This window comes from Pediculus humanus, genomic scaffold, assembly GCF_000006295.1.
Source record: "Pediculus humanus corporis 1103172108209 genomic scaffold, whole genome shotgun sequence".
NCBI classification, from domain to species: Eukaryota; Metazoa; Arthropoda; class Insecta; order Psocodea; family Pediculidae; genus Pediculus; species Pediculus humanus.
The window spans coordinates 138,841-155,247 of NW_002987779.1; the positions used below are offsets into that span (position 1 = coordinate 138,841).

The 16,407-nt window shown below is 26.4% G+C and overlaps 3 protein-coding genes across 3 annotated transcripts; all 3 read right to left on the bottom strand.

Moving 5' to 3' along the window:
* Positions 1 to 7,090: 7,090 nt before the first annotated feature.
* On the bottom strand, positions 7,091 to 7,891 carry Phum_PHUM439840 (Homeobox protein Nkx-3.1, putative; the record flags this gene model as incomplete). The annotated part of the gene is made up of 1 exon (XM_002429511.1): positions 7,091 to 7,891. The coding sequence occupies one exon, from the start codon at positions 7,889 to 7,891 to the stop codon at positions 7,091 to 7,093; it is 801 nt and encodes a 266-aa protein (XP_002429556.1).
* Positions 7,892 to 8,735: 844 nt separating this feature from the next.
* On the bottom strand, positions 8,736 to 9,450 carry Phum_PHUM439850 (uncharacterized protein; the record flags this gene model as incomplete). Its single annotated transcript, XM_002429512.1, has 2 exons — positions 8,736 to 8,758; positions 9,246 to 9,450. 2 exons carry the CDS (start codon positions 9,448 to 9,450, stop codon positions 8,736 to 8,738), a joined length of 228 nt encoding a protein of 75 aa, XP_002429557.1.
* Positions 9,451 to 13,123: 3,673 nt separating this feature from the next.
* Phum_PHUM439860 (Homeobox protein Nkx-2.5, putative) lies at positions 13,124 to 14,337 on the bottom strand (the record flags this gene model as incomplete). The annotated part of the gene is made up of 4 exons (XM_002429513.1): positions 13,124 to 13,429; positions 13,523 to 13,701; positions 13,785 to 13,935; positions 14,317 to 14,337. 4 exons carry the CDS (start codon positions 14,335 to 14,337, stop codon positions 13,124 to 13,126), a joined length of 657 nt encoding a protein of 218 aa, XP_002429558.1.
* Between the last annotated feature and the right edge of the window lie 2,070 nt (positions 14,338 to 16,407).

Sequence of the window (16,407 nt, forward strand, 5' to 3'; positions counted from 1 at the left end):
TTACGCGCGTGCGTGAGACGTTCGTAATTTTTAGGAATAAAAAAAAAATTTTTTTAATGAGGCTTTTTTTAGTTTCCTCTCTCTCTCTTTTGGTCTTTTGCTTTCTTTCTCTCTCTTTTTCGGTCTTTTACTCTCTCTCTCTCTCTGTTTTTGGTATTTCGTTCTATCTTTTCCTTTTGGTCTTTTTCTCTATTTCTTTCTTTCTGTTTTTTTTTCTGTATTTTTTTGTATCTCTTTCTTCTTCACTCACTCTCTCATTCTCTTTTTTTTTTACCCTCTCCCTCTTTCCTTTCTCTCTCTCCCTCTCTCTGTCTTTCAAAATGAAATTTCAATTTCGTCGTCTTTTTTTTTTTAGTGCTTCGTAAAGGAAAAATATCAGTTAATTTTTATTTTTTTTTTTTTCAAATCAAATTCCAGAAGCTTTTTTTTTTTTTTGGTGGTTGTTGTTGTTGTTTCAGGTTCGATAAATATAAGAAACATGTAATTTAAACATCGATTTGTTTTAAACCGTAAATAAAATTATTGGTTGTTACTTAATACGGTAAATGTCAAAAAGGTCAAAAATGACCGCCGGATCGGATCAGAAAAAAAAAAAATTTTCTTTTTTTTTTTAAAGATTGTTAAAAAAATTGCAAGAAAATTTTTTTATAAAACTGGAAACTTTTTCTCGAATTACGTAATCATTTTAATAAACTAGGTTAAATTCCATAATAAAAATTTTCCAGTTAATTATTTAATAGTTTTAAAAAGAAAAACTTTCTGGAAAATTTTGAATATCCCTTAAACTCATCCGAATAAAGTTAAAGAACTAACAGAATAATACGTGGCAGGAGATTTTTTTTTTTTTTTTTTAAATCAAAGCAGAAACGAAAAGAGAGAGTTTATGGTAGAAGAAGTTGAGGGGAGGGAGGGGGAGGTAATGTGTGCACACAAACACACACGGCAGAAAGTCGTTTAATTGCCGCTTTTTAAAAGAGCCTCACTAATTAACTAATCAAACGAAATGAGAGAAAGAGAGAGAAAGAGAGAGAGAGAGAGAGAGAGAGAGAGAGACCACATATGATGAAAAAATAACATAAAAACGTTTGGGGTAAATGTTAAACTTTACAATTTCGACACGATGTATATATATATTTATATATATATATTTATTATTATTTGATTTTTTCTTTGAGTCAAAGAATTTAAAACTTTAATAATAATAATAATAATAATAATAACCGTTACATTTATGTATTTTGTCAATGAATATCCTTGGTGGTTAATAATACAACGAACGGGAAACCATCGAACGTCGGTTCTAAGAACGGCTCCTTTTAAACTTTTTTTTTTAAACTTTATTTCTTCATCCCACGTTTTTTAATCATCATCATCATCATGGGTTCTTTATTTACATTTTTATTTTTCTTCTGCTTTTTTTTGACTGTCGTTCTCTGTTCCTGTTGTTATTTTTCTCCTTCTTCTTCTCCTTCTTCCTCTTCTACGATTCGATTCATTTTTATTGATAATTTTAATTGATATGGTTTCCTCGTTTTGTTATTATTATTATTGTCGTCGAAAAAAGGCGGGAATTTTTTCCGTTATTTAAATATTAATTTAGTTTGTTAACATAATGATAGATTTTTAATGTTTTCGCCAAATACGATTTTAAAATTATTTTTGATGTATTACATCGCCAAGAGAGAAAAGAAAAGAAAAAAAATTTTATTCTTAAAATAACCGGCGGTGTATTTGTTTGATACCTTACATGGAAGTTTTTTTTTTTTTGTATCAGTCTCTCATACGATGGAAAAAAAATACGGAAATCATTGTGTAAAATTAATCTTATTATGATTAATTTCACGTGTTGTGTGTGTGTGTGTGTGTGTGTGCGTGCACGAAAAAGAATTTTTCTTTTTCGTGACGTTTCTAATGATATTTATTACGTTTGAATTTTTATTTTTTTAATTGATCATTTGTTATTATTATTATTACGATATTTCGTTTTTCGAAAATGTAATTATTATTATTATTAATAATAATATTTCTTAAATTAATTGTTTTTGTTTTGGTAGAAAAACAAAAGGTGAATAATGCGATTGTCGCGACGCGTATGAGTTATAAAAAAAACTATTATTACTGTTTTGTTGACTAAGTAGTTATTAATTTTACCGTCAGATGTCAGAGTTTAATTTTATTTTTTGATTAATTATATAGATAGCAGCACCTGTTATTGTATTTAAAAAAAGTAAAGCAGTTTATTTAGTTTTATAAATTGTTAATAGAGGACGTTATTTACGTCGTCACGTGTTTATTATTTTATTAAATATTAATAACAATAAAAAATAATGAAGGTGTTTGTTTTTTTTAAAAATAATATTAATAACGTAATTATTAACTTTTTTTTAATTTTATTGTTTAAATGTGTGATGGATTGATTGATTGATTGGAAAATTATAAAACAGGTAAGTGAAAAATTTAATCAAACATTTTTTAAATTGGTGATTATTAATTATATAGATAGCAGCACCTGTTATTGTATTTAAAAAAGAAAAGCAGTTTATTTAACGTAGCATTTTCCACCAACAAAAAAAATTTTTACGTTTTTATTACTTTTAAATTATCATTTTAAAAAATTCATCATTTTTTATTATTCGTACTCCTTCTTTCTTTCTTTCTTTTTAAATAAAAAAGATTTTTTTTTTTTTTTTTATTGAAAAGATTTAAAAATTTCTTTAAATTGCCACTGATTTTTTTTTTTTTTATTTCGAACAAATGAAATCATCAAAAACTTCTTGAATTGAATTTAAATAATGTCAAATTTTCTTTTTAAACTTTTTAAACTAAAAAAAAAAAAAAAAAAAAAAGAAAAATTTTATTTAAAAAAAAAAAGGGTTAAAAACTCAGTGGCGAATAAAAGCTTTTCGGTTTTTTTTTAAAAAAAAGGGGGAGAAAAGATGAAAATAAGTAAGAAAATGAACAAATTAGTGTAATTTTAATTTTTTTTTCTACTTCATATTCATTCATTACATTAAAAAAAATTTAATTTAATTATTTTTATGATGACGTCACAGCCAATGAAAAAAATGAAATTTTTTTATTGGTCGATATCAAATCATTCATCATCTTCCAATTACAAAAAATTTATTTATTTATTTTTTTTAAATATTTTTTCGTAAATCAAAAGATGAATGAAAAATTATTAATTATTATTAACAACCGAGTTTGTTTGTTGTTTGTTTGTTTGTTGTTGTTTTGATAAAACTCCTTTTTTGCCAGATTTAAAGCTTTAAAGTAAATTTATTTTAGGGATAAATGATAGATATATAATTAAAATTAATCGTGAAATTATTATTATTATTATTAATAGTTTTACTTATATGTAAACGTGTTCGTACGTTTATCACTCACTCTCTCTCTCTCTCTCTCTCTCTCTCTTTCTCTTTCACTCATATCCTTTTAAATTTTTAAATTACAGAAAAAAAAAAGTAAAAAAAAAAAAAAAAGTTAAAAGACTGTTTTTATTTAAAGGATTCTTTTTAGTTTACATAACAATCAATGAAATTTAAGCGTAAAATTGTTGTTGTTGTTGTTGTACTAAAATCACAGACTAGACATCTGGAAATTGTTGAAATCTCATTTAACATACAACAAACAATATTATAAACAAAAATCCGTGAATAACCATTTTAACAAAAATGACTTTTTTTTTTTTTTTCTCTTATAAAACAAGATGAGCAGCTCCTTTTATTTATTATTTTCTATCTCTCTCTACCTCTCTCTCTCTCTCTCTCTTTCTCTCCTTTCATAAATTAAACATTATTAATGTAAATTAAATACGTTTTTTCCCCGAAACATCCGGTTTAACGAGTGAAAGAGTAAAAAAACAACGTCTTTGATTTTGAAAATTTTTTTTTATTAACTTTTAATTGATTTTTCGTTCCGACAGCAATTCGTTTATAAAAAAAAACTTAAATTATCATTATTATTATTATTATTATTATTTAATCACATCTTGAATTTGGGCGTAATAATAATAATAATAAAACTATTTTAAAATAAATTATTTATAATAAAAATTAATCGATCGTTAAAAAAAAAACGAAAAAACTTTTTTTTTTTTTTAAGTTTTTTTTTTTTTTTAGTTTTTTTCTTTTGATTTCCGTCGAACAGAAAATAAAACGGAAATAGATTTATGTGTTATGAAAATAATCATTATTATTGCAAACAAGTTCGTTAAAAAATTTAAACGCGATTCTTAAAAAAAAATTATTTTTTTTTTATAATAAAGTTGCGGGCAATCTGGTTTTATTATTGCTTTACTTTTATTATTATTATTATTATTATTAATTATCCCGAATGTGTTTTTTTTTTTTTTTTTATTAATCGTCTTTGATTTATCCTTTAGGAAAATTAAATAAATATCCGGTCGGAAATAATAATAATAATAATAATAATAATGAAAAAAACCGAACGACAAACTTTTTTATAAAATTAAAGCCAATAATTTTCTTTTTGCAAAAAAAAAGGAAAGAAAAAAAGGAAAAAAAAATAAAAAGATTAGTAAAAATCAACGAATGAAAAAAGGAAAGAAAAAAAAGGAAAATCCTTTTCAGAAAAAAAACTTTGCCCCATTAAAAGAGGAGACGAAAAAAAAAAAAAAAAAAAAAGGTTTGAGTTGACGTAATCAAGTATAATTTATTTTCAATTGTAGTTCTTACAGTTCATTAAACTATTTTTCCTTTTTTTTTTTCTCCTTTTTTCCTTTCCCCCCACCCCCCTCTGTCTCTCTCTCTCTATCTATCTCTCTTTTATTCTTCTTGATTGCTGTTATTCTTATAATGCTAATTAATTTTTTCTTTTTTTTCTTTTTCTCTCATTGGTGACTATATAAAAAGTAGCCGGCGGGAATTCACAAAAAAAAAAAAAAATCGAGGGAGAAAGAAAGAAAGTGAGAGTGAGAGAGAGAGAAAAAGAGATGGAAGGGGGGGGAGAAAAAAAAATTCATCATTAATTAACACAAATCGATTAATTAATTAATTAACTATTTTAAAAAAAAAAAAAATTACGAAACGACAGCAAAATTAAAAAAGAATACCGATGACGTTGATTTTATCGTATTATTAATAATAATAATAATAATAAACAATCGACACAACCGACAGAGAAAATTAAAACAAATAAGTTATCGACAAAAAAATAATAATAATAATGATAATGATGATTTTAAATCTATTAAGTAATTCATCATATAAAAGCTTTCGCTAATTTTAATTTAATGTTTTCCAACCGACGGACGCACGAGGGGGGGGAAGGGGGAGGAGGTGCGGATTAAAGGGGGAAAGAAAACTTTTGGGAGGGAAAATTAAATAAAACAACAACGAAACTACTACAACAAATTGTGAGTTGTTGTTAAAACGGCTTAACTTTTTTTAAAAAAAAAATTATTTTTATTTACAAACCCCGTAATTACGTTAAAATTTAAACGACGACAGGATATTATGTTACGTGCTGTCGATTAATTTTATAAAATTGCATTTTAGTGTGTGTCAGGCACGAACAATCACGAACACGGTTTGTTGTTGTTGTTGTTGTGATTGTTGTATAATGCCAATTAATAATGTCACACACAAAAAAGGTAAAATTATTATTTAAACGTTAAAAAAAAAAAATTTTTTTTAATCGTTTCTTTTATCATAATGACAGCAACGGGAACAACAGCAACGGGAACAACAGCAACGGCAACAACAGCGACAACCACAGTTTTTGTTTTTAAACAATATTTTAAGAAGGTACAACAAACTTAACATAAAATTCATTCTATGATTTTATCACACACACGTGTTATTAAAAAATAAAATTTTTTTTTTTTTTTTTTTACCGCAAACAACAGAAAATTATTTATTTATCGAAACAACCCCCAAAAGGAAGGGGGGAAAGAAGGACAACAACAACAACAACTACAGGAAAAAAAATGCCACATAAGGAAATAACAACCAGGTTAAACTCGACACATGTTAACTTAATAACTTTCGACCACACATACTTTGTTTACAATAATATTAATTACAATCGTACCAATCGAACATAGCCAAAACGTTTAAAAAAAAAAAAAGGGGAAACAAAAAGAGAGAGAGAGAGAGAGAGAGAGAGAGAGAGTGCGTGAAAAAAAAAGAGAGAGAGAAAAACGAAAAATTTACGGAGTTTAATATGAAAAAAAAAACAAAACAAAAAACGAGTACGAAACGAGTCCTTTTTCAGGCACCCAAATTAATTAACAAAAAAAAAAAAAAATCGTCTGCTATACGTTTTTGTTTATTTAAATATTTGCCACATTTTTTGAAATTTTTGGCGCCACGTTTTAAGTGCCATCCAATTTTTTGTTTTGTTCGCGTAAAAGTCTTACGTTACAAACAAACTAACGTCTTTTAAATTTTGACGTCACAGGTATCATCATCATCATCGTTTAAAAAAAAACAGGTTTACAGACGAAAAGAGAGAGAGAGAGGGGAGGGAATTGTATAAAGTAGATTTAAACAATTATAATTATGTTTTTTTAATGTTAATTTATGTTAAACATCACATAACACTTTCGTTGTTATTATTTGTTGATGGTATTAACGGCTCTTCAATGTGATGACATGATTCTCCCGACATATAAATAAACTTTTTCCTTTTTTTTTTTTCCCGGTCATTTCCGGTTTCCTCCGCATTTTTTTTTTATTTAAAGGATTTTGAGGAAAAAACTCGTAAAAACAAATAAATAATTATTAAATTTATTTTTTATTTATTAAACAAATAAATTTTATTTTCAATTTATACACGAATAAAATCATTATTATTATTATTATGGTTTATAAATACGCCATTATGAATAATTATTATCATTATTATTACTGTGACGGTAATACAAAAGCATAATTTTTAAAAACTAATTTCTATGCGATTATATTTATATATAATATAATACAATTATTAAAAAAAAATATATCGAGGCCACAATGATGATATGCAATCGAATAGTTGACGAGGCGGTGCGGCGGATGTGACGTAACGCGTGACGTAACGTGACGTGAGTGACGTAAAAATGGAAAAAAAAAATTTTTTTTAATTAATTCGAATCGGCATAAGGCGTGCTAACGGGTGAATCCAATTCAACTTCGCTACAGACATCGATATCACCACCGGATGATGGTGACGGGGATCTAGTTGGTGACGACGGGGATTTTTTCCTTCCGTCAACAACTTCTTCGTCTAAACACGTCGAGTGACAAAACAACGGGTAGTAATAGTAGGGCAAAGGTATGTGTGGATACGGGAATGACGTCATAACCTTATCAGACTCGCCGTTAACGTTTTGTTGATTATCGTGTACCAAAACTTTAACGGCGACTTTTCTTCCCGCATTTGAATTCCTCACCGAACCGTTGACATCCGCCATTTGCATTTGTTTTCTTTTCGTTTTGTAACGGCGATTTTGAAACCATATTTTAACTTGGGTTTCTGTTAATTTTAACGCGTTCGCTAAATCCGTTCTCTCCGAACCTGATAAATACCTTTGTTGATTGAATCGTCTTTCCAATTCGTAAACTTGCGAGTGAGAAAAAGCCGCCCTGCTCCTTTTTTTCCTTTGATTTTGCATCAAATCACCCTTGCACGATCCTTCCGATGATTTTCCGTACACGTGTCTCGTGACGTCACCGGGTTGCTTGTTCAAATGATGGTAACTTTTCGTAAACAAATATGGCGGAATCAAATCGGATTTATTCGGGTACATGTATTGATTTTGATTTTCCAATTTCATTATTATATTTTCCGAGTAAATTTTTTCTTTTCCATTATCTAATAATTGTTTTGACGTCACGTAATTATCAAAATTTGATTTTCCGCCATTGTGCGAATTCAAATACATTAATTGAAACGGAGAATTATCGTTTGATTGAAATGGCGAACGTCTGACGTATCCGTTCGTCAAATCTAAAAAAAATAAATAAATAAATTTTGTAAACTAGTCGTTTGTGTAAAGTTAAGTGACTAAAAACTATTAAGCTTCTTCTTTTTTTTCGGGAAGTGGGGAGGGGGGAGGGGGATTAGGAAAATGAGTAAACACACACACAAACACACAAATATTGAGAATCACTTAAACATGATTGAACGGATCTCTTATCGTATTAAAGTTTATCAACTTGTATAAAGACATTTTTATGAGAGAGAGAGAGAGAGATAGTAAGAGGAGCCCGAGCGGGATTTTTTTTTGGGGGTGGGGGAAGGGCATTTAATAATTAAACATTTGTAATATAAGAAATATGATTCCTTGTAACGGGAGTAGTAGTATAAATTAAATTTTTTTTTTTTCCATTTAATAAAAAAAAAAAAAAAAATAAATTCAAGTGTTTTAGAAAGCTCTTTGAAATCAATTTAATTTTAAAAATGGCGTCCGTGACTGACACACTTCAAAACAATTCAAACTTCTTGATGGCATGCTTCCTAATTTATCATTAACTGTTTTTTTGTCTTACTGTGCCTCCTTTTTTTTTTTTTAATAATAATAATAATTTTAATGAATGAAAAAAAAAAAAAATTTTGATGTTACGTTAAAAAATTTGCAATACGAAATGAAAAAAAAGGTTTATTTTGTTATTTAAATATAAAATAAAAGAAAAGAAAGGCCGAACCGACAAACCTTTTATCCTCGTGTCACTAGTTAAAACAGACACCGATTTGGGAGGTAAAAAAAAAAAAAAAAAAATGTTTGCTTAGTTGGTCAACACATGTTTTACTAAACTAAATTTAATTCAAAACATTTTTTTCGAAAAGTTTTTTTCTATTTTTTAATTGTTTATAAATGTTCATCCGCCGTTTTTAATCTCCCTCTCATCCCCTCACCCCCCCTCCCCAAAAAAAAGAAAATAAAATTTTTCTTTAAAGAAATAAATTCTGTTTGACTTAATCATATCGAAAATTTATTATAGGTTGTTAACGATTGATAGGTTCGTACCTGCTTCCTTTTCTCTTTCTCTCTCTCTCTCTCTCTCTCTCTCTCTCTCACACGTCCTTCAAATCGAACAATTGATTTTTTAAAATACCGGAAGTAAATATACCGGATATGTGTGAAAACTAATTACGAAAGGAAACGACAGCAACATCCGTCGCTTTATTTAAATCGAATTTTCCTGTTACCCTTATTCAAACCTTGGCTTTTTCGTTCGTTTCGAAGGTTTATCAAAACCTTTTTTTTATGACGTCATAAATAATCCAAAACTCACCTTTGTATTTATTCGATTTTCTTCTCATATCCAAAGCTTCTTCCTGATGATGATGATGATATTCTTTAACGAATAATTTTTCCTTTTGTTCTCTTCTTTCTTCTCTGCTTTTTAATATGTCGGCTATTGAAAATGACGTCACTTTCGGAGGTACGACATTTGAGGAGTCGTTAAAAAAATTTTCCGATTTTTCATTCGATTCCATTTCCCTTATTTTCTCAATTATATCCTTATCTATCCGGGAAAATTATTATCACTGATACAAAAATCAAACTCACAAAAATTTTTTTTTCAACGACACTTTATATTAAATTATTATTATTATTTAACTTTTTCGACTAATGGCGACATGAAAAAAAATTTTTTTTTTTTTTTTTATTTAAATGATAAAAATTTTTTTTTACAAAACTACAGGAGAAGAATCGAATAAAGAAAAAGGAGAGAAAGACAAAAAAGAAAGAAAAAAAAAGAAAAAGAAAAAATTTTTATTTTTACGTAATCGTATTTTTATATGCTTTTTACATAAGTTAAACATAAGAGATAAGGATTAAATAAAAAAAAATAAAAAAATTTCAACGTCTCGACATTTTCTACGTTCAAGAGTTAAGTGAAACGTGGGAGAAGAGATTTTTCCTAACGTTTAAATCTAACGTGGCAGTGATGAAAATGGGTGGAGTCTCTTTAAATCCATCAATTTCTATTAGTAATTTTTTTTTTATATTTATATTAATACGTTATTATTATTATTATTATCATTATTATTAAATAAGAACCGAATCGTTTTTTTTTTTTTTTAAATTAATAATTTAATCAATCAAATTCGATTATGATAGGTAATAATGATTTTATTTTAAACGTGGAAGAAGAATGATAAGGAGTGTTTGGTAATTTTGATAATCGGAAGGTGATAGTCGTGTTTTTTTTGGGGGGGTTTTTAAAATCTAATTCCACGTCAAATGTTTTTTTTTTTTTTTTTATTTTTCCGATTCAAATGAAAACGGGAAAAATTAAAGGAATCGAAATGGGAAAAAAAAGAAAATAAAATTTTTTTCATTTTTTTTTTTTTTAAATGTTGTTGTTGTTGGCCAGACTGAAAGAGAAGAAAACATAAAAAAAAAGTTAATTTAAAAAAAAAAAAAAAAAAAAAAGTTTAAACGCCTCTTGTGATGAACAGAAGCTCTTATTAAGAATAATTGCAATAATTTTGGGGTTTTCAGCCCACTCGTTTAGAAAAATTCAAATTTTTTTTTTTATGCTTGCGTGTTGTTGGTCTTTATTCTTTGATTTTTCTTCTGCTTGATGATCTTTTCATTTCTTCTGCTAAGGGTCATGACGCAGCATCAACACTCAACTTTTTAATTTTCAAACCATTTTTATTTTGTTATGTTAATTTTTTTTCATATCCTCTCTCTCTCTCTCTCTTGTAATTTTCACACGTGCCTCATCATCATCATCATCATCATCATCATCCAGGACATCCTACAGCATTTTTTTTGAATTCGATACCCGGTAATGACGTCATGAAATTTTTTCGACTTTGACGGTCGCGTTTTTTTTTCTCTTTTGATTTTCACGGCGGTGGGAAGAAGACGGAAGGCAAATGATTGTGTGGGAAAGTCTGGGGGTGGGGTAAGCTCGGGGGGGAACGAAATATCCCTCTTAATAAGAGTTAATGTCTCTCTTGAAAAAAAAAAAAAAATAATCAAACCACTCGACCACAAAATTGAGAGGGCCGAACGAATAAGACCTTTTATTATGACATTAGGGATAAAATTTCATTGAATTATCATTATTATTATTATTGACGACATTGATCTTTGTAAATAAATTGTCACCCTTTTCCTAAATGAGAGAGACAGAGAGAGTGAATACGAATAAAAAATTACCAAGAGAGAATTAAAATAATAATAATAATAATATTTTCCGATCGGTTGTTTTTCCCATATTTGAATTTAAAAAAAATTTTTTTTCCTCTTTTGTTGCTGTTGTTTTTTCTGATGATTCTTCGTCGGTATTTTCAAATAGTTTGTTTAAAACAATAAAAAAACCACCGGAAATTGTCTGGTTTTTAGTTTTAAAACAAAAAGCGAACCGTTTTACTTTTTACTAAAAAAAAAAAAAGAAATTGTTTCAAAAGGAAAAAAAAAAATTGTAATAAAAATTTTTTAAATACGTTTAATCGAAAATTTTTCCTTTTTTTTTTTTGTTTTAATGACGTCATCACGGTTAATGAAATTTAATTTTATTTATTTAAGTTGGCATCATCGTTTTTTCTTTTTTTTAATTTAAATAATAATAATAATTTCTTTTCGTTTTTTTTTCGTTTCATTATTTTATATAATAAAAAAAAAAAATTATCATGAGGATTATGAAAAGTTTTTTCGTAACGGGACTTTTTATATAATAAATGCCCCCCTCTTTTACCTCCCCGTACTCCTACTCCTACCCACCACGACTCCTCCCGAAGGGAAGAAAAAAAATTGAGTAAAACGAAAGCAAAAAACCATCATCGGTTTGAAAGCTTTGAAGCGATTTTTAACAATCAAACAACAACAAGCACGAAGAAGTTTTCACGATTACGTGATGAGAATTTTCCTTTTTTTTTTTTTTTTACAAATTTCTTCTTTTCTTTATGATTTTTTTTTTCTTTTTCTTTACATTCGTTATTCAGGTTGAATGAAATTTTCTTTCTTTTTTTTTTCTTCCATTTTCCGTAGAAAAAAAAAGAAAGAAAAAAGAAAATTAGATGATTTAAGCGAAATTATCACCGTCTTAAAAAAAAAAAAAAAAAAAAAAAAAAAAAAAACGTTTTTTCTTCTTGATAATCGTTTCAATTTATTACTTTCTTCTTTTTCGTTTTATTTTATTTATTATTATTATTATTATTATTATTACTATTACTTGTTGTTTTGATTTATTATTACTTTTTGAATAATTTTTCCTGGTGTTTTTTTGATGGTTACGTTCCCCCCCTCGAATCTATACAATAAAATTACTTTAATTAATTAATTAATAAAGGGTGATTTTCGTTTATTAGAATAATTAATTAAATGAATCGTTTTTAAATAAAATAATTTAACGTAATTTACTTGTTTTTAATATTTATGTACATAAATTAATAATAATTTTTTAATTAAAAAAAAAATTAATTGTGTTAATAGGTATCAAAAAAACAAATAATTTAGTTTGAGTTGCGGGCAACATCTATTGAAATTTTTTTAAAATTTATTAAATTCAAATTAGTTTTAAATATTTATCAGAGATGTCGTTGCTTTAAAATTGCCGGGAAAAATTTTTTATAATGGAAAATTTAAAAGTACCTTTTTTAAATTGAAAAAAAAAAAAAAAAAAATGGGGGAAAAATTTTTTTTTTTTTGGTTAAACGTTTAAAAACGTAGAATTTGGAAAGTAAAAATAAAAAAATTTTGATTAATAATGTATAAATCATTCGATTTTCTAAAATTCGTAAAATCGCGCGTGTGTGCGTGTAAGTTTTACCGGAAGTTAAAAAATTTACTGAAAGATTTTCGTGGTGCTGAATTTTCTTTAAAAAAAAAAAAAATTTTGTCTTACAATTTCGCAATTTCGATTATTTATTTTTGCGTGTCGTTAAAATAATTTAAATTTAATTAAAAAAAGGAAAATGTATTAAAAAGGTTCAGTCGAAAAGGTTGGAAAACTAGAAAAGTAAAAAAAAAAAATCTTAATAATAAAATATATATTTTTATTTAAGATTACATTTGATATAAAAAATAATAATAATAAAAAAATTATATAATAAAATTTTAATCGTTGAATTAAAAAACAAAAAAATTATTTTCATATACATATAAAAAAAAAAAAAACGGAAACGGAAGTGTAAAAATAAGAAAATTTAGTTAACTCCTATTAGAATTATTATTATAAATAGTTACATTTGGCACGCAATTATTATTAATATTAAATAAATTTTGATTGTTTATTTTATTATTAATTCCATAATTATTAATATTATGAGAAAATTGTTGAACGTTAGAATATATTCCGATATTATTATTATTATTATTGTGAGAACAGGGTTTTCCATTATGAACCAAAAGTGATACGGAAACTCTTTTAGGTTGTTTATTTATTATTTTATCATCGGAATTACAACAAAATTGTCTTTTATTTTTATATCTTCTATTTTGAAACCAAATTTTCACCTGAAAAAAAAAACAAACGGAAAAATTTTAATAAAATCTTTCTAGAATATTCGATTGGAAAATTTGAAAATTTATTTTTTTTTCCGCCGAAACCTGTGTCGATGATAATTTTAATTGTTGTGCCATGTGTTCCCTTTCCGGTGCCGAAAGATATCTTTGCTCTTTAAATCTTCTTTCGAGTTCGTAAACCTGCGCCTGGGAAAATAATATCCTCGGTTTTCTTTTTATCTTTCCTTTTAACGGTTTTTTAACTTCCGGTTTATCCGTACTTCCTTTTTCCAAAAAAAAAAAAAAATCAAAATATAGGTAGAGGAATAAAATAGCTGTTTGTATTTAAACAAACAATTAAATTTACCTTCTGATTGTTCGTTAAAAAAATTCAAATATGGCGGATTTAATTCTGTTAACGATTTAACGTGATAACTCGTCGATTTATCATCATCGAATTTTTTTTCCACGGAATTATTATAATCGTTCCTTTGATAATTTGCATCCTGATGTTGTTCCTGTTGTTCGTGATGTAAAGAATAATTTTTATTCGTTAATAATTTATCCTCATCAATTTTATTATTATTGTTATTATTATTATAATTAATCAAATCGATATTTTTATGATAGTAATGATGATGATGATTTGAATCATATGATCCCTCGTAAGATTTATCAACGATTTCGTTATAATTATTATTAGTATATATAATATCATTATTAATATTATCGAAAAAAAAATCTTGTGCTGTTGTTGTCGTTGACGATGATGATGATGATGATGTTGTTGTAGTTTGCTGACAGTTTTCCCCGTAATCAATTCCATAATAATTTTCAAAATTATTATTATAATAATGTATCATAGATGGATAAAAATCTTCCGGTGAAGAAGAATTTACAAAAGATGAAAATTGATCCATTGATTATTATATACTCTTCTCTTTTCTCTATCCCACGGGAATAATAAAAAAAAAAAAAATTCGTATCAATTATTATTATAAATATTAATTAATGGAAAATTCATTCCGGTCGATCGCGGTTAAATAATTATAATAATAATAATTGTTTTTTTTTTGCACGCACTTAAAACAAACAAACAAACAACAACAAACAAACGCACTTAAAAACACAAACAGAAAAAAAAAAAAAAAAAAAAAATTGAATTGTTTTAAAGTGGCCTCTTAAACTCTCCCAACCGAAGTCTTGACTTTGGTCAAAAAGGAACTTCAGGAGATTCAAGGGAATCCCCCCATTTTCTCCCACCATTTTTCTTCTTGTTGTTTTTGTTGTCGTTAGTTTGTAACGAAGCTTAACTTATGTTTTACATTTAATTTTTTTTTTTTTTTGTGTGTGTGTATTCTTTTATCCCTCCCCTCCCCTCTCCCCTTTTTCTAAAATTTCCCTTCCTTTTCTTCTTCATTTTTTTTTTATTGCCAATATTATTATTAATAATTTCATGCTTTTCCGATTAAAAAGAAAATTTTTGCCTTTAGGCTTTCGACCTTTTGCGACGTTTTCCATTTTTTTTTAAATTCTGCACAACTGTACGAATCATTATTATTATTATTATTAATTTTCATTTTTTTTCGAATCTTTACATTGAGAATGATGATGATGATGATTTTTCTTTTATATTGAAAAATTTTCGTGGGTTTAATTTGTTTAAAAAAAAAGAAAATTATTTATTTATTGTTTTAATTCTTAATACGGTACTGAAACATATTCGATCATCGTTTTCCATTTGAGTTAATCAAACAAGAATCTTTTTCGGTTTGAATTTTTTTTTTTTGATTGACTCTTCCATGATGTTTTTATACTTCAAGTGGTTTTAACTCCGCCTGTGACTGTGACGTCATTTTAATGCTGAAACACGATCCAAATTATGATTGATCCATTTTTATACGTAAATAGAAAAAAAATTTTTTTTTTTTTTTAAATTTAGTCAGCGATGATGATGATGATGTTAGCGATGCTAAACGTGAAAATATGTTTAGGAATAATAATAATAATAATGATAAAAAAATTCACCTGATGCGAGAAATCGAATGGGAAAAAAATCATCAGCGCCATTATATTAAAAAGTTTTTAAAAAAAATTTTTTTTTATGAATAAATTTTAATGCGAAATTCTTGTTTAAAATGTTTGGAATCCATTATGTCATCTTTTTCTCCAGACTAAACACAAATATATATATAAGATTTTTTATTAGATTTTTTTTGTCCAGATGACATAATGAGAATAACCTTTTTTTTTTTTTTTGATTAAAAAAAAAAGGGCAGAAATCGTTTTTCTGTTTTTTTTTTCCTTTTTTCTTCTCACTCTTCTTTAAAATTCATTTTTCATTATTATTATTATTATTATTATTAATCACGGCGAGTTTTATGTCTGATTTATCCAGTATTCATTCCAGGTTTCCGTTTGAGTCTTTCTGGCGTCGTCGTTCGGTGGTGTCTTTTTTTTTTTTTTTTTTTTTAAATATCGATTTCCTTTCTTAAACGGTTTCTTCTTTTAAATTTAAAAAAAAAAATATTTTTCGTGGAACTTGGTTTCGACTACTTCCACGATTTTTCAAAACTACTTCCGTTTCCTTTTTCCTCATTTTTAAATTTCTCCCCCCGTATTTTCTTATCCTTTTTTTTTTAATTTCTTCGGGAGGTTTATTTCCGCCACAATTATTTTTTTGTATCGGATTTTAAAACGACTTCCGCCATTTTTATTATTATTATTATTATTATTATTATTATTATTATTATTATTTCCGTTTCGATGCGAGCTTTAATGAAAATGAAACTATTTCCAGCGTAATTTTCATTTTATTTTTTTACTTTTCAAAATTTTTAAAAATTTTCACAGCATTTCGCGCGAATTTCTTTTTTCTTTTTTTAAATCGAAAATAATTTTTGTCGAAAACGTTTCCAGCCGTTTCCAGCACGACAAAACGAAAAAAAAAACGTTTTTTTTTTTGTCGCCATAACAACAAAATCTCATAA